At 38.3% G+C, this 25,813-nt stretch overlaps 1 protein-coding gene across 5 annotated transcripts in view; it reads right to left on the bottom strand.

The window, feature by feature from the left end:
- The window catches only part of GRID1 (glutamate ionotropic receptor delta type subunit 1), a 484,393-nt gene that overhangs the window by 211,185 nt on the left and 247,395 nt on the right, over positions 1–25,813 (bottom strand). For all 5 annotated transcript variants that reach the window (XM_053983939.1, XM_053983935.1, XM_053983936.1 and 2 more), the window contains exon 4: positions 4,731–4,936. In XM_053983939.1, coding sequence (XP_053839914.1) covers positions 4,731–4,936 — 206 coding nt within the window. The remainder of the gene's footprint in view (positions 1–4,730; positions 4,937–25,813) is intronic.

Raw genomic sequence — 25,813 nt, 5'->3', positions numbered from 1 at the left:
CCTGGAAAACTATTTCATACAATTGCTTGTGGGTGCAAATTGTTCAAGACGCCACAAATACTTCATTCTGTTCCAGTCAAGTAATAGCATGTCACCAACTGCAGAAGGGAAAAGAGAAGGCTGGAGCACAGTTCTCTAACAGGTGCCAACTGAGAGCGCTCTGGGAAGAAGGAGCTCAGCATCTCCAGTGGCCAGGATTGAAGGAAGGCCACAAATCACTGTGAAATGACCCCAAAATCCCAAACCAAAAGCAGGATATCTAGAAAGAATCAGTCAGAACACTTAGCAGGAACTAGGATGAAAGAGAAACAAAGACTTTGCTTTCCACTGAGGACACTGAGGTGATTATATAAACAGGGCAGAGATAAATTACAGCTGTTTAACACAGTGTTATACTGGAAATTTTTAGCTTCAGCTCAAATTGGAATTGCTGTGATTCATGTAACCCTACTGCATTGATAAAGCAGTTCTGTATTAATTTTTAAAGAAATTAATCAGCTCTCTTTTATTATAGTCTTCTTTTTTTTAAAACTTGCTTACTATCCCAGGCACGCAGAGCTCTGCTTTAGGCTGCTGTGCTACAGGGATATGCATACAACCTTCCTGCATACAGCTCACAGGCAAGGCAGGCTCACAAAGAACTACAGCATCTTCAGAGATCCACCTCAACAAAAACATTTTCACTCCAGTGAAGCTGCCAAAAATACAAGTAATGCTGAGTTAAAGGTTTTGTAAAGCTGATAATGCCTTCTATATTCAAGTCAGTAACTACATGCAACTGGGTTACAGCCTCCATTTCACTGGTATTCAAAAGCAAAGGTTGTGTATAAATACTGCAAAGGAAGAGTCAAGTCTGTGAAGCAATTGATACCACCTATATTAATAAAGACAAATCCTATTAAAATACATATCCCAAATAAACCATGTGTTCTTGAAGAATTAAGAAACCAAACCCTCCAGAGAGGTCAGGAACTGCACACCTGCCACAGGAACCTTGAGAAGCGCTGAACTACAAGATCTTTTCCTCCTCTTCAGATAGGTTGTATATAAAAAGTACAAAGTCTAAACTTATTCACACAACAAATGTTTTCTAGCAGGTCTTCAGAAGGGCTCCTGGGTCACCTAGAACATCCTGCACACCAGTTCAGGACAAACTGCTAGCCTGATTTACCAGAATGTTTTATCTAGTGAACTCTGAGCGCCCTGCAGAACAATGCCTCCCTGAACTCTCCTGCCCAGCACTCCCATTTGTCCCACTGACCTCCCTGTTAGAAAGCATTCCCTGTTTAGCTTCGGGTCATTACTTCCTGTTAGACATCCCATGATCACCTTAAATAATTCCTCCTCCTCCACCTCCACTCCTGTTTCCTCTCAAGTGCCTGGCAGCTCTGTTCCCTCAGGCAGGCTGTGTATAGCATGTTCCTGAGCCTCTGCTCAGAGGTTGTGCTCTCCCATCCTTTCATCATTTTTGTCACCTCTTTGAACTTTTTTCCATTTATTCATTTCACTGCACAGCCCTAATGATAAAAGCAGTCCATACAAATAATATCTCTACTTGCAATTGAAAAAACATATCCATTGCTAAGTGAAAGAGGCAGGTGAATCCTCACTGTCTCGAGAAGGGAGCCTTTAGAGTCTCAGATTCCTGTGTTTGGGCCAAAGAAACTAACAGAAAAGGTCAAAGTGCTAAATCTTCCCATTTCTGAATTATTAGTTTTTCTTATCTCCTTACAAGAGGATCACATGTTTTTCAAAATATAAAATTGTTTTCCTGGCACACATACACTTGCTACAATTGAGACAAATATATCTGGCATTTCTGCAGATGGAGAAAGGAACATTTTTCTCAGTTGTTTAAGGAGGTGTGCTCTTGAACAGTTGAGGTGTGCTCTTTAGGCATGCTTCAGTCTCTAAATGCCCTTTTAATGCATAGCCTAAGATAGTTAACATTTTATAAATTCATTTACCATCCCTGTTCTAAATAAAGGCTGATTCCAGGTTTATAGCAATACCATTGAAAAGATTTTTTTTTTCCTTCTCCTCTCTGTTCTTACAGTCAAAACAGTTCCATAGCAAAATACTAAATCTTGAAAACTTATGAAAGGTCAATAATTTCTACTTCAGTAATTTTGACACATGACAGAATCAGGCACTGAGATGTTAAGACAGTTAAATGAGAACCATCCCTAAATAAAAATTAGAGAAATTGAATTCTTTCACAATTCAAAGGTTTTTCATACATGAGATGGCAGAGTGCGCTAATTTTGTATCTCAAAAATCAGATGAGCTCTCTCTGGCCCACCCAAGAGATGATGAGACTGAAACCCAGATCTGTATTTTTAGGAAGAAAAATATATCACTTGCAGTATCAAGAGGCAAAATAGATCTTGCACCAGCTTCCAATGGCTGATATCTATGACTTGTGCTAAGAAAAATCTGTTAAATCTGTTTATAATCCAAACACTGTTCTTAATTTTCTTCTGCATTTGACCAGAAGGTTGGTGTTCAGCACCTGGTTTTCATATTTTCATAAACATATCTTTATGCTTATCATTAGCCAACATTAGCCAACACATTTTAACAAAAATCTAGCTGAAGTCTGTTAGACATTTTTTCCCTACTACAAAATATCAACTCAGCAAAACTGAAAATCTTAATAAGGAACCACTTTTTCACATGAAATTTTCCATTTCCAGCTTTAAAACCTCTTTGTTCTTCAATTTCTTTTTCTAACTGCAGTTAAAGCAACAAGAAAATAAATATGTGCAAAATCTAAAAATAATATCCTTACATTTTCTTCTAGCATTGCTACTTGGGTTTTTTTCAGAGGGCTTTTTTCTTCCCAAAACTGAAAAAAAGCCTTAAACAATTTCCAAGGCGTAGAGTGAGATTGATAACAACAGCAGTCAATATAGAGCAATATGGTACCTAGTAAAAAATACCAACTGTGGAATTGAATAAGTTCCTTCAAGATATTGAAGGAATTTACTGCCACACACTGTGAACGATGCATTTCAGTAAAATATGTCAAAATGCATATTTCATTTAAGCTGCAGGTTGTTATCCTAGTCTCCCTGAAAATGTGCTGTAGACAATTAGCTGCACTTATTGACTGAGACACTGAAGAACTGCAGTCATTGTAACTCTCCACAAAATATAAGTTCAGCCTCTGTCTGGGAAAGATTCTCCCCTGCACTCTGCACCTTGTATCTTCAAGCCTTTTGAGAATTCCTTTCTAAGATTTAAATTTTCTCTTATAAAGCTTTTCTGAATCAATCAAGATTCAATACAGGAAGATTGCCAAATAAATTACTTTTCATTTCTGCCCACTGTTAAACTCCTGCAGGGAGCTAGAAATATATCAGGGTCATTAGTCTTAATGCCTATAATATACAGTGCTTTAAGGTGAAGTGAGTAGTGAAGGAGTTTAATACAGTTTAATACTGGCCCCTACCCTGGAGACACCTCAGGGTTCTGACAGGACACTCACCTGACTCACCAAACAGCCCCAGAGCCCTGTGTCCCCAAGGGGGACACAACTTCACCCAGCTGGGCTCTCAATAAAACATTTCCTTTTAACCTGGTGTGGATCCTTTGTTAGGACTCCCTGGCAATGTGCATTTCTGCTGGAGGCCTCCTATGAAAACAGCTGACTGAGCTGAGGAGAGCTGCAGGCACTTGGAGGGCAGGTAACTCCCTCATTCTTCTACTGGAAACACCTGTGTGTGCACAAACCTGAGGAGTATTTATCCCTGTGCCTAGTCTTTTCCAAACTACCTATTTGCCTCATTTATTTAGGATAAAATTTACCTTGTTATTTAAAAAATCACTGATGAACACAAATGTGGATAATTTACTAAGGTGGTTATGGTATAAAAGCCCCTAATGAGCTATTTTGAGTTGATTTTTTTTAAATTTAACAGGCTTTGATGGAGCAAAACTGATAATTGGGAACATGTCCCATCCACATTCTAATTTCTCGGTTCAGTCATATCCCTGGTTAGTTAAAAAAAGTTCAAACCCTTACTTTATTGCCAAAATCTTAGCTAATGAATACACAAACTTAAACTGAGGCTCAAATTCTCATTCTCAACTCTGACATAGAAAGCACTGTAAAATAATTCATTATTTAATATTAAGAAAGCTGGATAAAACTAATTAATGCCAAAACTTAGCCCACAGCACATTAATTAAAAGTTTGCCCAACAGCTGCCTCCCTGTCCTAATTAGCATTACTGATTTCAAGAAACCACTAAGAAAATAAGACAAACATGTAATTCCAACTTTATATTTCATAAAAATTTGTTTGATTCAACTTTCAACCATCAGCAATGTGCCCTTTTAATAGAAATTTGGAGACTTCCACAGCAAAGACAGCTCTCTCAGGCCCATTATATTTCATTTCTAATAGATTATTGCAGATTTTCTGGTCACTTGTTAAAAGTGGTTGAAATCCAGGAGAAAAGTATTGATACAGAAGACAACCAGACAAAAATAATTACCCCCCCATAGAGCTGTATATTATATTATATTATATAATATCTGACCCACGTTGCCCCATTTGCATTAACCACAAAGCAAGCATTCCATGGAGCATGAGACATTTCAATTCCCTGGCACTGGAGTCTGACAATCTTACTTGACATTAAACAACCAGCACTGTCAAAAGGGCAAAACACGGGTCATAATCATGTTTCTGAAATGCTGAAGATAAAAAACTGTGCACGCACCTCGTTAATGAAAGTCTGGGCTCCCCGTGGGCTCAGGAGCAGGATGGCCCTTCGCAACGTGTCGCGATAGCGGTTCAGCTCCTCCGTTTTCATGGTGGTGAAAAGGTTGGAAAACACTCTGCTGATGTTCCTGTCCACTTTTTGTAATGATACATCAAGTCCCAGTCTGGAGGCCTGATCGAGAAATCCCTGCAGTCCACGTATATCTGTAACACCAAAGGAGGGGGGGGAAAATTTTAAATAAATAAATAAATAGAAAAGAAAAAAGCCTCTGCATGAACCTTCTCCAGTTAGGCAAGCAGCACTAATTAGGCAGAAAAGACTTTTTTACTTTTTTTTCCTGCAGTGCTCTCTGAAGAAGAGTATTCCACACAGCCATTTTTCATAGTGAGTGCCAACAGGGAAACTCCAACAATTGCCTTTCCCTGCGGTCTGAGAACGGCTCTTAGGAAGAGCCAGTTCATGCATTTGGATGGCTCTGCAAGCCTCCCCAGAGGCTCAAGGTTATGGGGTTTTACACTGCACAAACAACCAAGTCCCACCCCAACAGCACCACAGGTCAAATGCAGATGTCTAGGAGCAGATAAATAAACTGGATAAATCACTCACCTCTAAACTTCTCACTTCTTATCACCTCACACAGCTGCTTTTCCCAAGGGAAAAATACAAGATCCAGAACATACACAGCCTTCCTTTTGACTTGCCCTTTTCTCCTGTCCTGGAAATAACCTGCCTAACCAGAGTTTTACCATTTATCCGTAAGCTCATAAAAGAACACACAAAGCCCCAGTGTAATTACAATGTATTTTAGTGTTTAAAAACAGAACAAATTGGTTCAAAGAAGAGAAATCATGCAAAGAAGTCCCTTTAAAACATGGTCCTTTGAGCTCTGTGCCTCAAAGTCAGGATGATTTGAAAAAAAATATATTATTCCTAACTACATTTCTGGGCATTAACATGAAGGAATACATTTCACATGATCATGCTGAAATCTGCTTGTTCAAACTGTACTCAATCTTCATTCATACTCTCAGCATTTGTCTGTAATAAATGTCTGAGGTTTTATTTTGTAGTGAAATTTAGAACAAGAAAAACGTCAATGCTTATATTGAGCCAGGTTGCTCTCAAAATTAGCAGTGACTTGATCACAGCTGTACCATGTCCTTAGAAACCCTTAATTTTGTGGGGAAAATGTCTAACTTGTCATGAATAAGAAAGTACTAAAGCCTCTCACATTCATTTCTCACACTTTTGTCATTAAATTTCAGCTCATGGGTGAAGCCAAATGGTGGAAATTAGAGTACATTTACTGAACCCATAGTGAAACCTTCTCTTCAGAAAATGTCACTGTAGCTAACAATCTCTACAAACTACATTGTACCAGCTGCTGGATAGTTTGGGGGTTTTTAAATGCTGAAGTAACCGCGTTGTGACACTGCTCAAGTCAGAGGATGGAAGCCAGTCCAGCTGAAGCCAATACCACTCCCTGCTGCCCCACCTGAGTGGGCTCTTAGACCACCCCTTAACATGGTCTTTGATGGCCACAAAAGACACATGTGAAGTCCTTTTCATCCCCCTTAAAAAGTGGCACATGAAACCCGATATAAGTAACATCTTGTGAGGATACACCAGTATAGCTCATGTACAAGTGCAATATATTAGGGTCAACTAGCAGATGTCAGATCCAAAACTAAAACAAGCTGCCTTGAGTAGCTTCACACCTCTATCCAAACATGAGACTGCGTGTTAATATGATTAATTCAGCTCCAAAAATCAGCTGAATTGCAGAGAAATATCAGAAATAATAGAAACTAAGCTTGGGTTGTGCCAACCACAGTGGACTCCTTACTGACTTTTTAATTCTGGTTTAGTTGACATGATCATCCAGCCAGCCAGCCACACTATCAGGAAAGGTGCAGTCATAAAGGCTGTGCTGATTTTTTGCTGCTCAACTCAGGCAAGTCTATAGCAGCTTTGTCCCACTGTCATAAACTTCAGACTTGCTCACCATCCTAAATCCCCAGTCAGGGGGGAATTAAACCACAGGAAGGGGTTTATTGTTATGCAGGCATTTCTGGAAAACAACAGAGGACTTCAGCACGCATATACCTGCTAAATATTGCAGGTGTGCTGAAATAATGACAGTGAAAAACAACTATCATTTACAGGTTAAAGCATTTCACAAAAGTTGTCAAAGTCAGTTTGGATTTTGTGAATTTACATTCATTAGACAGCATTCATTACTATACCCATGCAAACTTTATGGATATGTGCAATACAAAACACAAAGATTTTTCTTTCAGTGATGTTTAGTCCTTCAAAATTACTGCAGTGCTGAACAAGCAGTAAGAAAATTCCCTTTCTCATGGTTTAGTAATGACTTGTCTTTTTGTACAAGTCACCAAAGGAAAGCTGTTTACAAAAGATTAACTGTGCTGATATTGCTCTAGGGGGATTTTGCCTCACGTTTGCAGCTGACCTGATGAACTACCAGTTAGAAATGTTCTTGTAGACAAGTGCAAAATACTTGATGCACTTGGTAAGAAGTATCTGGACTTGGAAGGGCATTGTATATTCCCTTACAAACCTTTCCCCAAGGAAAATGGACTATTTTCCAGTTTGAGAAATGGAAAGGATTCTGAGTTTTTCCAGCTAGGTGAGAAAGCAAAATCTGAGAGTGATGAGATTGACCAAGCTCAACTGTACAAGCACAATCTGTGAGTTTTTCACAGATATAAGTGAATGTGAATTTATTCAGTGTTGGCAATTAGAAAGAACTGTGTGATAATACCTTCCTGAATGCTGACATGCCTGCTCCTACTTGACACTAGGAAAAAGAAGGAGGCTTTGTGGGAATTCAAAGGTGGAAGTGGGAACTGAAGAGAATTGTTTGAAGAGGTGACTAACAACTTTAGGTGCCTACATAATGGAATCTTTTTTCACAAATAATTATTCACAACAATTACCAAGAGGGCAATCATTTCTTAAAATGTATCAGTACACAAATACACAAACATGCCCATATGCAGGAGCATCTGTTTATGAGACATAATAAATTAGGCTCAGTCTTATTTTATCTGACATCACACAAGGAAATGAGTGTCCTCATTTTTTTTCCCTGATTTAGAAGATCACAAGTCCATGCAACATTAAAGAAAAACTAAGCTTTGTTCCACAGCAGCTGAAACTGAAATATTCACAGGTACAGTAACGAATTTCTTTCCACTTCTCAATCTAGGACTGCTAATCCTTCATTTTCTTCAACACTAAAAGGAGTTTGATACAGTTCACATAGAATTTGATTAAAATAAAGGGTTCTATAAAGAGGCTTTTTTTTCTGTTAAAATACAATTGCTTCCTGTTTCTTGTAGCCTCAACAGTAATTTTTTATTAAAAAGTTTGGATTCTAACATTAGAGAGTTGTCCTGAACCATTGCTAATGAAATAATTCCTTGTGCCCATTCATTTCACACTTTGTAGGCAAAATATAGCAATCCAAATTCTCACTTCAGTCTAGAACAAAGGACAGACCAGTTTGATGTAGGTACACAACCTACAGCTACCTCTGCCTTCAGTCTTACAATTACTTGCTTTTCTCAGGTTGTAGCCTACCCTTGGCCTTTGAAATCACCTAATCATATTTTAATTTTCTAATTGCCCCTCTGATTTGTGCATGCTCAGCATGAGGACTTTCAGAGGCAATATTTGAACATTTCCTCTTAGACAACATCAGTTTCTTGAAGAGGATGAAACACTTTAGAAGGAAAACTGTCCTAGAGAAAATGCACTTCTCATAAAAGGGATCCATTACACTATACAATAATTGGGCATATTTACAATACTCTAGTGTCAATCACAATCATGGAATCAGCAGGTTGGAACTGGAACTAGAAAAAAGAAGGAAAAAAGCAAAAAAGAAAGGTAAATTTCTTATGAACTTTGTGCCTCTTCTGTTACATCTGACCAGAGAGAGAATAGAATCTCTGTGTCTGAGAGCCTTCCTCCTAATGCTGACAGATAAACCACATGTGCAGGTCTGACAACAGGAGGACAGGACAATTTTAGGAATAACCATTACAAGGAGGGAAGGAAAGCTTTGATACACTGCTAACATATGAATTCTGTCACTGTGACAACAAAACTAATGCTTGCCATAAATAAAGGGCTTTATTGTACTGTAAGGAATAATGGAATATATAATTTCCTGCTGGAGGTTAGGTTGGGTACTGTGCTGGCTGATTGGAACACAAACATAAAAGAATAGTACTAAATGTGGCATTAGCTACCTATAAAGCCTATTGTCACCTACAAAGCACTTCATTTTTATTACATTATTTATAATCTTTTTTTATACAAAAAAGTTCCTACAGTTTACTGTAGCATTCATCTTTCATGAATTTACAGGATCTGATTCTTGGCCTTGACAAAAGAGCTTGAAGCTATTATTTCTGTATGAAACAGCTGTGTGGCTGGGCACAGCTGGCCTTTTAGGATGGCTCATTGCAGAAAAGAATTTCCAGGAGGTAAAGAGCACTATATCGTCGTTTCAACACCAGTTCCTAACCCCACTTGACAGAAACAGAGGCAGCACATGGCCAGGAAACATTCTACTTTGGGTGAAAAACAGCTGGAAGCAAACTGAAGTCCCAAGCTGGACTGAAAGCACAGCTGAAGAAGCAGCAGGATATAATTTCACACCCTGTCATTCTCATCCAAGCAGATTCTGGGAGGACTAAGTGTCGTCACCGAGTTCTGTTTTCAAATAACCTACGCAAATCCTTTCATTGGTGCATTTGTAAAAGGGAAAAATAAATAAGTGTGAAAAACAATGAGATCAGGCAGGAGATGGTGAGGTTTGGAGTTTTCTCATTTGCAGACTGCTGGCTCTACACTTCACACTTTTTTTTTCCCCAGTGTCAGTTTTATTTAAGTGTTGTTTTGATGATATTTAAAGCAGTGAAAAGAGTATCAGAGAGGCCTGGATAGTTTCATTATTTTAGCATTTATACACTTATAAAAATAATTTTACCTTTTCCAAGAATTGAGGATGGGTATTCAAGGCATTGTTCTGTATACTTAAATTCCAAGAGGAAAAAAAATACTGTTTCTTCTTTCATTCGAAGATATACTTAATTGTCATTTTGATTCTCTTCAAATTGGACAATTATTTCATTTCTTGGAACAGAATAAAACACTCATCTCTAGGATTCATTGATTGGAAAGACAACACACAAAATATGTTTCCTAAACTACTTCAGTTTCGTGGGTTTCATTCTTTTTATTTTACATTGGCTGTTCTCCCTAATTCTCACAACTGCCAATTGTTTGCATTAGAAATAAAGGATAATATGCCTGGTGTTAGAAACAGAGACACATATCCTGATGATTAGTCTCCTGCTGCATTGTTAGCTTTCTGAATAAATTATTTTCTATACCATCTTTGTGTCCTTGCTGCAGATAATAACCTACTTGAAGGATTTGAACATATTCTAGAATTTTAGAAAACTGAAAGTGGATGTACTTCAAAAGTAGCTCTTATTATTCAGTCAATAAGTAACAACATTTTATTTCTCCAAACACTAGAAAGACTACTATAAATGTTTCTGACAGGGAATTATTTTGTCCAAATCATCTAGAAGAATCAGATTTTGAGCAAGCAAAACTTTCAATCTAAAATACTCACAGATTGATTTTAATTGCTCAAATAGAGTGATGGGACCAGAAACTATAACAACATAATCTGTTACAATAGATATCACTGCATTAATATTAGAACATAAATACTTATTGGGGCCAAGTACAAATGTGAAATTATATTAATACAATATATTTTCTACTTTTTTTTTCTCTGTTCATACAATGTCGCCCTAAGCTTGTATTTCTCACTTCACCCACATCATTTCCTCGAGTGTCTTTGCCTGCCATATTCCCACAATCAGTGCTAATTTTTTTTTCAACAAACATTAGAAATCACAATTTCAAACTGTGTCTAATTTAGTTACCTCACTCCTAATTAAGTTTTAGTTCAAGAATTTCTACTAAAAAAAAATCCTTGGCTATTTGCATGCTTTTAGATATGCCAGAGTTCACAGTAACACCTCTGCAATTATATCCACATTTCTTTGCCTTTTTTTAAATAAAGAAATGAAGTCAGTAATTAAGCAGTCATTATTGTAGCAAGTAGATAGAATATCAAGTACAATAAATCCATTAATTAGAGTGGATACTTATTATTATTCAGCTAAGAAAAGTCAGACCAAATGAGACCAGACAGGAAATTCTGCTGTGCTCCGCGACCTGTCTCTGATACACGGAGTATAAACCAGGAGGAATTGTGGATATTTCCCTTGAATATTCTCCCAACCATTCAGTTTGCAGTGCAAGGAATTCCTCAGGCAGGTGTGGTTTCTCTGTATTTCTATGCACTAATGGTCCATGTAACCCTCCAAAGCTTTCTCCTCCACACAACAGCTCAGCTTCCTTTAAGCAAATGTAAACTGAGTGTCCAGATCAGTTGACAACCAGCATAAAAACTTGGGAATTTTCAGAATCCCACTGGATCTCCCATTTCCCAGTTTTACCTTTCTCTCCTGGACAGTCCTACTAACAGGGATCAAACACAGAAGCAACATACCCACACCTGCACTGCCTGACCAAACAGACCTACAAGCTGCAGTGTCCCTTCTCAAAGAGATGAGAGAAAAGCAAGAAATGAGACATTTCAGGGAAAAAAATAAATTAAAAAAAAAAAAGCAGCAAGCTATCAGAAATTTAAACTTTGAAAAATGCATAGAATATTGATTCACCATTTAAGTTAAGATCACAGACTGACATTTGACCACCTCTCCATAGAAACAAAGTCCTACCGTGTGTGTTTCGATCCAAGCATCAGGGTTAACCAGATGCAAACTTCTACTCTCAACTCCTTGTAATATCAAAGGTTGAAGTTTCTATAATGGTTGCAGAAATGTTCGATACTGCCCACATCAATATTATTTTCAGACTTTCAAAGATAAAAACTACTTTGAATAGAGTCAAATCAAAGGTTATTTTCACTCCCAAACAGATGGAAAAGGCACAGAATGCACCACAAAGCCAGATGTGTTGCATGCATAAACAGATGCTTCCAGACTCATCATAAAAGGTTAAAAATATGTAATTTACTCTGCACAACTGATGTTTCACACCTGAAACAGCTGATCCAATCTGAAGGTAACTGGAGCTTCTCAGGAGGCCCAGAAGCACAAAAGCCTTTTAAAGGCTACAACAGCCCTTTCACATTTAGCATGAAAGGTCAACTACAGGTCTCTCCTGCTGGATTTTAACACTTAGCATTCAAAAGCACAAGGGAAAGCACCTCAGGAAATTCATTACTGTTGGAAAAAATGTGGACATATGCTACAACTGATGTAAAAAGGGAATTCACTGAGGAATCAGCAATTCTATTCAAATCATACATTTGATTCTTCCAAGTGCAATAATTGCCAACTGTTTGCCCAATGGTAAACCACTGAAATAAGCTGTAATAGCTTCTCACATCACTAGTACTGTTTATACATTAAAATACCTTTCAAGACACTACACAGTGCAACTGCTGTATTTTCTTGTGAGACCAAAAATAGCTGTATTAGCAGAAAATGTGCTTTTGCTGATGTATAGCCTCAGTTGAAATGAAATATTTTCCGAAAACCCTAATTTTAATCATTGCACTAAACTGCTGAATTTAATATTTGCTATGACTGAGTACCAGAGATCTAAACATTGATCTATCAGTACCTTAAGAAAGCATCTCTTTTTTCTCTTGAAGGGCTGAGATGCAGCTTTCTCAGGCCATATCATTTTACATGGGCATCTAAATTAATAGTACCCATTTAAGATGTTAGGAATGTAAGCCTGTCAGCTTTCACAGAAATGCAGCTGTTACTGTATGGTAACTCTGGTTATTGTATTTAACATTTGAAGAACACCCTTTAGGAATAAGACCAGTAACCCTAAATTAGGGATAAGCAAATGCAAGTAAAAGCATCCCGAAACAAACCAAATGTACCAAGGGCATACCTGAAATAGAGAGGCAAAGGTTCTCTCTTCTCATTCAGAGAAAATCAGAAGTCACCCGAGGATCTGAGAGATTCATTCTGTGTGTGCATAGCTAAGTGTCCAGCAGAGAAGTCAGAAGCTCATCCCTTTGGATTTAATGGATTGCAGAGTGAGTATCTCTCTTGTTTAACTCAGCTTTAAGTACTGCATGTTCTGATCTCAAGAGAAACAGCAATGAAATTACTGCAGATAAAGAAATTAATCCCCTTGAGGAAAGGCTACTGGCAGGAAGACCTTATTCTTTCACGTGTGTGACAGTAATTATTGTGTGTGTTCATACAACACCTTTCAGCTAAGGATCCCAATGTACTCTACAAACACCTGGACAGTATGAAAAAGTACAAATACATGTCACAGGGATGAGTTGTTCTTGTCTACTTAACTCCAAAGTCAGCAAACTCTTATTGTAATGGCCCCGCTTTGAATATTGTCTGCAGTTTTGTCCAAAATATAAAGCTATTAGGGAGTGTCCAAAGGAGGCCATGAGGATGGGGAAGGGCCTTGAGAGGAAGCCATGTGAGGAGAGGCTGAGGTCCTTTGGTCAGTTCAGCCTGGAGAGGAGGAGGCTGAGGGGAGAGCTCATTGCAGTCACAGCTTCCTCCCAGGGGAAGAGGAGGGGCAGGCACTGATCTCTGCTCTGTGGTGACACTGACAGGAGCCAAGGGAGTGGCCTGGAGTTGTGTCAGGCAGGTTGAGGTTGGATGTCAGGAAAAGGTTCTTCCCCTAGAGGGTGGTTAGGCACTGGAACAGGCTCCCCAGGGCAGTGCTCACAGCTCCAAGGCTGACAGAGCTCAAGAAGCATGTGGACAATCCTCTCAGGCACACGATGGGACTCTTGGAGGTGGTGCTGGGCAGGGCCAGGACTCAATGATCTTTTTGGGCCCCTTTAAACTCAGCTTATTCTGTAATTCTGTGATTGGAGAAACTTTTTCTCATTTCTGTAGGTTCAAGTAAAAAATTGTATGTCTGGGCACACAAACAGCAGAGAGGTCATCAGAGCCGACAGCTGTTGGCACCCACCAGGGATGGAGTCTTCACTGAGCAACATTCTCTGTAATGTTACTATTTCTCTACCAGTCTCAGACTTTTTATAACCAAATCCTTAATATTGTTAATTTTGTACTATCTCCAATCTCCTGCACTGCCACTTGGGCAGGTGCCTCAGTTTCACTCCAATGTTCACTTCCCAGAGCATTCAGTACCAGGTGGTTCGGGGGCACTGAGCCTGGTCCTTGTCTGGAGCCTGGTTCCCAGGAGCCCTCCCTGACTGGGGGGCAGCTGGCTGCAGTTATGGCTCAGGCTCTGCCACCTCAGCACAGGCACCAGATGGACACTGGCTCACCAGGAGCTGCACAGAGCTCGCTGCCCTGCCAAGCCCATCCTGAACCTGGCCAATGTTTGCTCACCTGCTGGCAAGGCAAGGACAACGGTGGGCATATTTTTAGCTCAGAAACGGGGAAGAAGGACCGTTTGGACAATCTTTATTTTATTTACATGATGTCCATCAGGCTGTAATGAGTAGGGTAGTATTGGTAGTTTGATTTCCTTGGATACCTGTTTGACTCACAAAGAACATTTTGATACAGACATTGAATTTGAAAAATGAGAAAAAAAATATATGCATCCTTCTTTAATTTCCTACTTTTTTAAAAGCCCATTTTTGCAATATAGCTTCCATAAAACTCTGCAGAAAAATGCAAAGGGATAAAAAAATCAGTTGTGGACTCCTCTTTTCTCCATTTTTTTCTGACAAAAGCAAGATGAGAAGGATCCCTACTGAGATAACAAATCTCTTGGCAGAAGAAAGAGGGAGTTGAAAATAAAAACTAAGTTCATGTCACATATAATGACCACCAATTACTCTCTCTTGTAGGAATCTGCCAGTAACAAACAAAAGGAAAAAATCAATTGCTAATTATTCATTTGCATTATGACAACTATTGTAGTACAATGGCAAATACAAGCACTCCATTCTCTAACAACAGAACTCTGAACCCAGAGCGGGGGGGAAAAAAACACATTACCAACATGCTAGAAAAAAATAAACATAGATCATCTTGGTTTTGTTCATCAGCTAAAACCTCCTCAGGCATCTTTCTCTGAGCTCCATGCTTTAGGAACAAAACGAGTAACGATTGTTACTCATTGAAAAGACATGCTCCTACTCGATTGAAAAGACAACTGGTCACTCTGAGGTGGAGCACTGCAGCAGGACTACTGTCAGAAGGCTCTCCACTCGTCAGATTCCAAACAAAATAAGCACATTTTTACAAACTGAAAAATGAGATGCTGCAGGCCTTAGTCTCACAAACGTTCAAATCTGTATTTTGCTCTGTGTGAGGAAACTCAATGCCAAGTTCCCTCCCACATACAAGATCTCTCAATATATGAATACAGTGCATAGTGACTACACACTGCAATTTATTCCTTTGATGATGATTATCAGGACAAACACTTTAAATGCATAGGACACACTCACACCTTTCTGGATGTGAAGCCATTCTTTCCCAAAACAGCAATAAAATACACAAGCAAAAAAAGCCTCTCAGCTTTTTAATCACTGCTCTCGTGCTGCTCTTCTGTCCAAGCTACAATCCTGATAGTTTAACAGCTTATGTTCATTATAGAATATGTGGCCTTTGTGAAAGCACTGTAAACTTTTTATTCTTTTTTTACTTTATTTCTATAGAGCAACAGCAAAGAGAAATATTTGCAGGCTTAGGACCACAGTGTCTCCTCATTAAATATTCAGCTGTAGAAAAGGATAATGGTAAACAGATACCTGAGGAGGTAACTCTTCACATTCAAAAGCAAGACATATTCTGTGTTCTCAGTCAACTTCTGAGTAGGGGAGCAGCAGGAGAGGTCTATCTGCATGCTTATGAAATTGGGGCTTCCTATAGCATTTCCTTTATGCGTACTTACAAATAAATGAATTGAGAGATCTATCTGCCTCAGTAAATTTAAATTTGATTGTAAGACTCAGAGACAAAGTGACTCCCCCAAAATCTGACAAGATTTTATCCACTTATCACAGCCATTAATCTGAAGGCCATTTAGGAAGTCCAATACACCCTAGGGTTAATATTTCAAGAGGTCTTACGTTTTTCGCCCTAATTAACTTCATTCCTTAGCTAATGTCTTCTAATTTACTGGAAAGGAGTCAGACAACTCCAAAAGTCACCAGAGGAAATGTCATCATTAGAAAAGGATGTGAAGGACATCTCTGGCTGAGCAAGAGAATGCAGGTGCTGCTATCTTTGGTGGGTGCTGGCAAATCCACACATCTGAACAGAGCTCACAGGAGCAGACACTGTGCTAATTTCAGTTACTTTAAATAAAGCAATGGCTTGGAAAAGGACAAGATGTTGTGCCAGAAAGGATAGAATAATATGTGCCAGACAGCTCAAAGTCTATAAATCAGGTACAGACAAGACTAATGTAATTACTGACTTCTCTTTTTTCTATTCTTGTGGAGAAGCTGGAAAGGGGAAAACAGAAACCCCTCCTCAAGAAAAGATTACAATTCCTACAATGCAGTGAAGGGAAAACAAAAAATATTACAACTACAGCTACTAAATTCACATTACTTTCACATATTCCCTTTTCTGAGGGGAAAAAAATCTAAATCTGCTGAGTTCACAGGAACAATTCAACTACGTGATGTTTTATAAAGACATGGAAAGTCTATTTGAACTCTAGATGAACCATACAGCATTTTTATCTTTTATTCTGTCCTTCACTCCAGGCAGAATCAATCTCGGATTTTTATTCTGAGGACACAACACATCAACACAGCACACAGCTTTAAGATAACTTCCACATACTTTAATTAATCATAAAAGGAGCAGATGAGAACTAACAGTTCTCATTCTACTAGCTCATTTATGCACCAAGTATAGGTAAGGCCTCTTGTGGTTGTCTTAGGGTTCGAGTTTATTGATCATGGCAGTCATCATATTATGTATGTTCCTACATAATATGTTCAAGCACTTCTGCACCTGAAATATATTTGGTTACAATAATTAATAACTTGGGGCAGGGGGAAGCAGGGTTAGAGGCTTCTTATCAGGACAATGTGGCCCAGGTCTCTGAAATACAACTTAAGAATGCCAGTTGGAACTCTTTGGAAGGTAAAATAACTGGGTTTTTTGGTTGTTTGTTTTGGGGTGGTTTTTTGGTTTGTTTGTTGTTTTTTGGGATTGTTTTCTTAGATTTCCTTGTAATTTTATCCTCCTACTTTCCTCCTTTGAGCAAAAATGAGGTTCAATTCAGATCAGGTATTTCTTCAGATCTCTTCACTCATATAATCATTTTTCTCACTATCAAGAGGTGCTCTTGGTCCCAGAGTACATGAACAGATTTCATCAGCACCGTCTTCCTCCTCACCCTAAACATCCCCATATGGGCCATTCACTTAAGATGCTTGTGGGTCCCTTCCAGCTCTGCATATTCTGTGGTTGATTTAGATGCATTTCCTGACACGGCGCTACGCTGACTTCCACAGCAGCAGAGACAATATAGCTGTAAACTTCAGGGACTGAGACAGCCACGTAAGCTGCTGGAAACACCCTGATTTCAAAGCCTTCTAGCAAGAGGTTGCAGATACACTTTCACACTTCATTTCTTCTGACATGTCCCCAGAAACACCGCTGTGCGTATCCAGTGACAGTACTGGAAACCACACACCCTGGCCACCTCCGAGGCTTTCGTACACTAGCTACTGTTTCCATGAAAAAGAAACATTTTTTTTTTTCCCCCCTGGAAACAAGTGCTCAGTGTTTGTATGAACAGAGGTCTTTTGCTCACAAGAGTGGAATGAATGATCAGCAAAATGTGCTTTAACACCGGAAAAAGAGAGAGCTGGAAGTTGAGCTCTTGAGATTTAGAAGGTCACTGATCGCATTCTTTAGACAGCAGGACCATTTTTTCTTTTTTTTAATGTAGAAAGAGTCTAATATTAAAAATAGCAGCTTGTCAGTTTCTGGTTATATCATAATAGTATCCTGATTTATGCTTTCTTTCACCCCCTATCACTAAGTCTTCCAAGTAAAAACAAACAAACAAATAGACATTTTCCTGTGCTTTCTGAATTTAAATCACAATTTTTCTGATTTATACTTCAATGATTGAAACATACAGTTTTAATTGACCCTTTAATGAGTGAAATAAACCTCTATTCTCCTCTTACAGAGACCCCACTCATCTCTAGATGAAGTGATCCCTGATTGATTTACTGATTCCACAATGATGAAAGATTTACTTACACAGAACATATATAATATAATGTATATATACATACATATCCATATAATGTGTGTCTGTGTGTATATATATATATATGTGTGTGTGTGTGTGTGTATCCAAGGACTCTTTCCCAGCTCCACGAGGATAAATTTGACCAAAACCATGAAAATCTGCTTAAGTCTCTGTAGCACAAGTGGCAGGAGGGGGTAATAGGGTTCCATTGCTATAGCAATAAATAGCAAGCAATAAAAGCATTTCCCTTGAGCAGCCATGGTACAGTGTAAGTGCAGAAGCTAGAGGAGGAATATTAGGATGAATATAGACTAGTTAATTGAGGATAAACATACCAGGAAGAAAAAAAAAAAAGAGCCTTCTTGAACTTTGCAGTATGCTGATGACAATTTGAAGAGACAGTGAGTAAAAAAGCCTACTTAGACAAGAAGAAACTGAATCATGTGAAATTCGCAGTGGATTTACTGAAGTGCATAGTCCCATGGGTTAAAGAGATGTAAAGAGAGATAGCAAGGTTGACGGTGAAAATGAGAGAACTGGACACTAAAGAGTGCCATGGGAATATTGAGGCAAATTCTTCCAGCAACTACTAAAGAACAGAAAGGAAAGAACCAATACAAAGTGAAGTGTATCCTCAAGCCTGCTACTTCATTTACATTTTTGACCTGGTTCTGAAGAAAGAAAACAAATGAACAAACAAAATCCAAAACCACCCACAAACCAAAAAGGACATGAGAAAAATCAAAATAAACTGTCCAGAAATGTTTGGGTTTTTTTTTTTTTCCGATCTTATATTTCACTCCTGCAAATTATTTTTTGTGATATTTACCTGACACTGCCTTTGATGCTTTATATCTTAATTTCTGTCCTTCCTTTTTTTATCCAACCTATCCCTTATTCCCATTGCAATAAATAGTTACTTTGATTTACAATTCCCTTCAGCCAACTGAGCAGGATTATATATATTTTTATATATACACACATTAAAAAAAAACAAACCACAAATGAAAGTTCATATTTCATAAGGTACATTATTTAAGACAAGGTTTGAACTTTCTTTTTTTTTCAGTTTCTAATTGTATTTATAATTTTAGTGTGACACTGTCAGTGGAATGATTAAAATAAGCTGCAAATACAGCCTTTAAAGATACAAGCAGCTGTTTCTTTCATTTTCTACATAAATAATATGACTGGAGAGTCAAAAGAATGGGTTGTACTAAGGAGCCTTAAAACTTAAGGTTGAATACCATTCTGTTTTCAGACAGATACTACTACTTTCTCCTTGTTAAAGACTTTCCAAAGGTCTGCATAGACACTCAAATGTCTGATATCTCAGACTCATCAGTCTGATGTCTATTTTTGTTACAGCCTGCACTTCAACTAATTTGAATGTCTCTAATATTTGAATATTAGTGCTCTAATTATAGATTTCATATAATCTGATTACCGTTACAGACATAAGGGTCAAGCTCCTCTTAAAGTTGCCTGGTTTCTTTTAGGCTCTACTGAAAGTAGCTGAAAGTGATGTTAAAATCAAAGTCATTGTATCCTGTAGGTTTATTAAATGGATTTGATACAATTTTTTTGGATTATGCTGCATGGAAAGGAGTAATTTCATAATTTTGTTTTCGATGGGCACATATAACTAATGGCAACTTAATAAAGTTAGATTTTATTTTTCTTCACAGCCGCAGTTATCAAATTTTAACATCATTTCTTTAGTGCAGTTCTCTGGATTCAACTGCCCCCATCTACTCACCTCCACCCCCAGAGCACCCTCACTCTTGCTCCTCACTCACATTTCAGTCATTCCCTCCACGGAATCGTTAATGGTCTACCACCTTCTCCCCTTCCTCCCCAAAAAAGACTCTTCTCCACCCTTCCAAGTGTCTCTGAAAGACAGCATGGCCCCCTTAGGGGCTCAGTGGAACAGCAGGCAGAGCTGTCCTGAGCACTGCAGGTCAGCCAGGATGGCCACTGACCTGCGAGGAACGTGGCCAGGCAGGGAGCTGGAGAGGCCCTAAAGCCCTTCCTAAGTCACAGAGTCTCACTCCTCTCAGCCCAAAGGGCCCCTGCTACAGGTGACTCGACAGCACCATCACCAGTGGTGCCAGAATCCCACCCCGTGTCCCTGAAGGTCTCTGCAGCTCCTGCCCGCTGCACACGAGTTTTGCTTTTCCCACACCTCCCAGGGCTGCTGCAGCAGGGGATGGCAGGGTGGAGGAGAAGGAAAAAGTTGTGGGAGCAGGGAAGGAGGGAAGCAGGGGGGTTATTCTATAAAGGCATTCCCTGGATTGGACAGCCACTGCCTTGTAGGATGGGACCTGGCTGTAACTTGGAACACAAACAATCAGCCCCTGAGGGCCCAGTGTTCCACTTCAGCACCCAACTCATGCAAGGGGTTAAAAACTCATAATAATCAGGCCAGGATTATTCCCTACAAGAACAAATACATTCAGAAGAGGTGTTCTTCCAGGTTTAGCAGTACTTTGGTTTTTTATATACTGCTGCAGAGTTAGGAAGGTAAGGTTCCATAGCACATCTCCAAATCCCCCATCACTTTGGGTGGCACAGTACCCTGCCTTCCACATGGACTCTGAGGCTCAGTGTGTGCAAGTTTTTAGCTCAGTGTCCCCTTCTGCTTCCTCTCCGTTTGCCTGACAGAGGCTAAGATCAGAAAAGACAGATTGCTCTGACATTTCCAGATGGAGAAAGAAGCAGGCAAAGACAGTCCATTTGGATAGAGGTGGGATGGCCAGCTCACAGAGAGAAAATGCCAGCTCTCCATACAGGAGCAGATGATTTTTTTGTCATGGCTCCCTGCTGCTTTGATCCTGAGTAATCTGTAGCTAACTGTGTTCATCAGCCTGTGCTCGTCAGGCTGACATGCCCTTCCCTGCAGGTGGCCATCCCAGAAACCATCATCCAACTATTTTGCACAGGCAATAATATTAGGGAAGCAATGGCAGGGAACCTTTTGGTACTAGCAGACTTTGATCATAATAATGCTTATTAAATCTGATATACTGGATGAATATACACAGTTTTACTATTCAGCTAAGGAATTGTATTATAATGCATACAGATAGTCACATTCTGATATTAACCTTAACCAAGTGCTTGGGCTATGGTCAAAGAAATAAAAAAGATGTAGAAAAAGAAATAAAAAGATTTGAAAATGCTGCCAAGTGAATAGAGCCATGATTTAAGTGATAAGAACACTCAGTCTTTTCATCACCTACAGGTAGAGCAAGCTGAGAATTCTGACCACCAGTAACAGCATGTCTGGAAGTGCAAAAATTTACCTTGTGATTAAAATGTGATTTATACCACTGACAGTGATTAGTCTTCATCAGTTTTAATAACTTTAACATTACAAAGCCAAATTCTGTATGTTTATTACATGTGATTGTTATTTTTTAAAAAAAATCCTGAAGGCCATGAGCCAGAAAACAAGAGGGAACAGTCCCAGACTCCATTTTTACTCTTAAAAGTGCTTAATGACGCAGAGGCATCTGTAACTGTGATTTTAGATATGTAATTCCCAACTACAAGTGGGAGAAAAGTAAATATTTCCAGCATTCTAGCATATAGCTTTATCTTGGAAAAAAATCATAATATCAAACATACATTTGAATAAATAACTTTCTAATGCTCTTCATGGAGTTTTTTTTTTTCATTATCAAGTTATCATTAATTTACTTCTCTGTGGCAGCCTAACTTGCATGTCACCCACCCAGTGATAGGTCCTGTCAGCACTTCATGACAGAAGATTCATTCTCAGAGGAATTACATATCCAAACAAAAAGGAAAAATGAGGAAAGAAAAAATTACTTTAAATTATTCTTTAGAATAATTTAAAATTATTAATTATTATTATAATTATTATAATTAAAATTATTAATTATTATTATTAATAATAATTAAAAATTATTCTTTAGAATTGTATTAGAAGTAAACCAGAGGAGATCTTAGAGGCTTCCTACACTTAAACTATTCATCTCTGGCTTCTGGCAAGTCCCTCAGGATCATATTCATTGACATACTTAGAGGTCTGATGTTGTAAAGAGGTGACACTTGTGACAATTTCAGAACTTTCCAGTCTATTCCCCAATAAAACTGTTAAGCTCCTGGATGCTTTTAAGACTATTTTAAGCAAAACTCTAAAATTTAATTCTGGATGTCTCTGCCTCCACTCCCCATCTAAATCATTTAGAGCATTATTTTACATGGTTACTGCAAGGACAAAATGCTTTAAAGTGAGTAAATTACCCAGATTCTGCATTAACAGCAGCAATATTCACTTAATTTAAATAGATCATTAAGAAACACATCCAAAGGCTCAGAAGTCCCTTGCATTTTATCTTCATTAACATCCAAGCATCTGTGGACCTGGCAGTGTTTGGTTAATGGTTGGACTTGATGATCTTAGAGGTCTTTTCCAACCTTAATGATTCCATTCAAAGCCATCCACATTAGAGGAAAGGCATTCTCACATCACCAGTTTTGTCTTCTCTACCTTGTCCACCAACTGTATCTCTGCACAGCCCAGTTAAAAGCTGAATATGGCTTCTCCTTTTGTACTACAATGCATTTTACAAAAATATTTCAGCTGCTAGTCCTGGACCAGGGCAATGTGCTGTGCTGTACTCAGATATTTCAAAATTAAGTGAAAGAAGTATTTTTCTCTTACCACAGTTTCCCTATTTCAGATCTGCCCTGAACATCAGTAACTGTTGCCATAAGCTACTATAAAGCAGTGTGTGGACTGAAGAAAGCTGACTCCATCCCAGCCAGACTTCTACACAAGTCATCCACTGCATTTCGCTTTTGGCAACATTTGTTGCTGTTCCACTCCTTGTCCTGCCTTCGAACACCCCAAAATTTAACCAAAGGAATGATTTTTTCAACCCCACAGTACTAAGAGACAATCAAAACAGCATCATCAACCAAATTTTAAAATTAAATAGTAGCTAGGTTTCAGTTATTAAAACAAAATTAAGTAATATAAAAATCTTTAACATCCACAGATAGATTAAAACCATTTGCACCCTGAGACAAAATCTATTTGCTTACATTGTTTACTGCCAGCATGAAGGAACTTAGTCTTTAGAGTGACTTATTAGAAATATTACCAGTGATTGTGTTCAAAAATCAATTCTTGCTGAAAATATAATAATAAAAAAAAACACTAATTAAAAGGTATATTGGCAAAATAAAGCTGGCCTAATAGGATCCTGGAAGAATCAATCACTATAATCATCTGCTGCCATAAACTCTATGAGAAGATTACAAACGTGATGCTTCAAAGGAGGGGAAAATTCTTTTAAAATATAATTTGAACTTTACTTCTGAAATACCATGACCATCATGATCCATCACCCACAGTCACTGCCCAGACCTACAATAAATCAAAGCTATGATTCAATGGTTACAATCAATCTTTTGAGAGCAAACGGTGCTGCCATGTCCAGTACATGCATTTCACATTATTCATGATGAAGGCTGTGTTAGTAAATGGCAAGCAAAAAGTTGAGAGAGAACACACAGGATAATAAAACCTTCCAGAATAACTAATTACAGCAAACAAACTGAAAAAGACAGAAAAGCAGCACAGAGATGCAGCTGAAGCAAAGCTGCATGGCCTAAGGTGTATGGGAGTGTGATGGTTTAGACACCGGGAATTTAAAAAGCTTACACAAAAGAAATGTTATATACCACTCTATCAGAGGAAGCAAATGACCTTGGAAGAAGTTCTAGCTGTGAAAGAGTTATTCAGGTAGAAAAAATGAACAATTACCAGCATATAATTGGTGGCTGTCTTGCAGGAGCCTCAGAAATTGAAGGTCCTGGGAATGGATTTTATACAGGAACCAAGTTATTTGCCCATTTTTCAGCTTGAGAAAGGTCCATTTCAGGCTACTCATACTAACAAATAAAAATTCAATTTAAAAAATCAGACCCAGTTAGACCTATAATGTAAGCCTATAACAAAAAAAAAAAAAAAAAAAAAAAATGTCACTACGTATGTCCAAAAAAGCAACATCACTTTAAATAATCTGCCAAGCTATTCCAGAGACTTTTTAACCAGCATCTTTATGTCTACAACCATGTATCTTGCTACTAGAAAGCATTTTGGCAGTCTTAGTTGCTGTGTTGAAGAACCACCACAGACAAGGTGCTTTAGACAAATACCTGATGCAAAGACTTTAGCAGGATAGATGATGTTATACTTGCACTTTCAAAAAGTAAATCTAAATTCAATAATTGGAATAAATCATCTCCAGGGTGCGCTCAAATAATTCAGGCAATCTATTTGAAGTCTTCCACTTCCATGCAATAAATTGTGAGAAGCAAATCATGAAGCACTGTTTCCAAGTAGTCTAACCTCCATTCACCACACAGGCTGAACTTTTAATAGAAGAATTGCTATCATTTCCTGTGAGGAATTAGAATGGCTTTTCTCCAGTAAACTGTATATGTCTATTAAACAAAGTTATGGTGGAATACAGAAGACAAACATTTAAATTCAATGTCAAGAGTTTTCACTTTAATTAAAGCAATTTCCAGTTTAAAGGAAATGAATATCCAAGCAAGCATTTACAATTAATCCTTCCCTTCAGAAGTAGCACTAAAATTTAGTTAGGAGTAAAATATGATTATTTCACTTCAAATTTTGTAATCTAGAATAAAAAATAAGATTTCAGTGCGTATTTATTTGGCAGTAGCTCACCAGAGTAAGACACAAAAGTCCTTAACAGAGTTCTAAAATTCCAATTTCAGCTTTGCTGCTTTCCCTCATAAACTACAGATCAGTGATAATTATGGTGCCAACCTAGCTATTCTACATTTTCTTTCTTCAAATTCCAAGTATAAATATCAGTGAGGAGTACCACTATATTTTAAGATAGGAAGAAACTGCAAACCCTCTGTCTGCATAAAGGTCATCTTACCTCTTCCTTTTCTAATTCAAAATGAGACATTTGAGAACAGACAAAATACACAGTTCAAACATAATAAGAGGGCTAAATGCCATTTCAACTCTGTCTCCAATTACTGCACACAATAAGCATTAATATTAATAGGAGTTTAGGGAATCCAACTAAACAACAACCTGAGCAACTCCCATCATCTTTAGAAGGGCTGTCTTGGAAAATTCTGCTTCTCATTTTGACTAGAATAAGAGTGTAAGAGAATTTGCTCATAAATTTCAGCAAATTGGCATGTTCTAAGAAGACATTTTTCTGCAGACAATCCTTAACATTTCTGACCTGCTCAAATGCTAACTCATCTTCCAGCATCCTTCCCATGTGGCATTTCTTTCATCCCCTTCTCTCTGGCTGAACTGCAGAAGCAGTTTCTCCATCCTCTTTCCTGAAGACTTTAACATCTGTGCATTGGGTCAGCCAAAAAAGTAGCTGCTCCCTTCTTCGTAATATTTTTACTGTCCCCTGTCAACTCTGTGATTTATTCTCCTATTTCTGATGTTGAATATGTACCCTTTGGAGCTTTTTTAACAGCCACTGCACTTTTTCCAGTCCACAAAAAATGCTGGTTATTTTCCTGCTAGACTGTATCACCCCTGTGAGGAACACTTTCAGCAGCACAAGTGATAGTCTGTTAGTTCAAGCTTGGAGCAGTGTCCTTCCTCATGCTGTTCCCTCTCCATTTTACACTCTGCTCTTTTTCAGTGCTACCCTGAATGTGCTACACCAAAACCATCAATT

This window comes from Vidua macroura, chromosome 8 (assembly GCF_024509145.1).
Source record: "Vidua macroura isolate BioBank_ID:100142 chromosome 8, ASM2450914v1, whole genome shotgun sequence".
Classification (NCBI taxonomy): Eukaryota; Metazoa; Chordata; class Aves; order Passeriformes; family Viduidae; genus Vidua; species Vidua macroura.
This window is presented reverse-complemented; position numbering and strand designations above follow the sequence as displayed.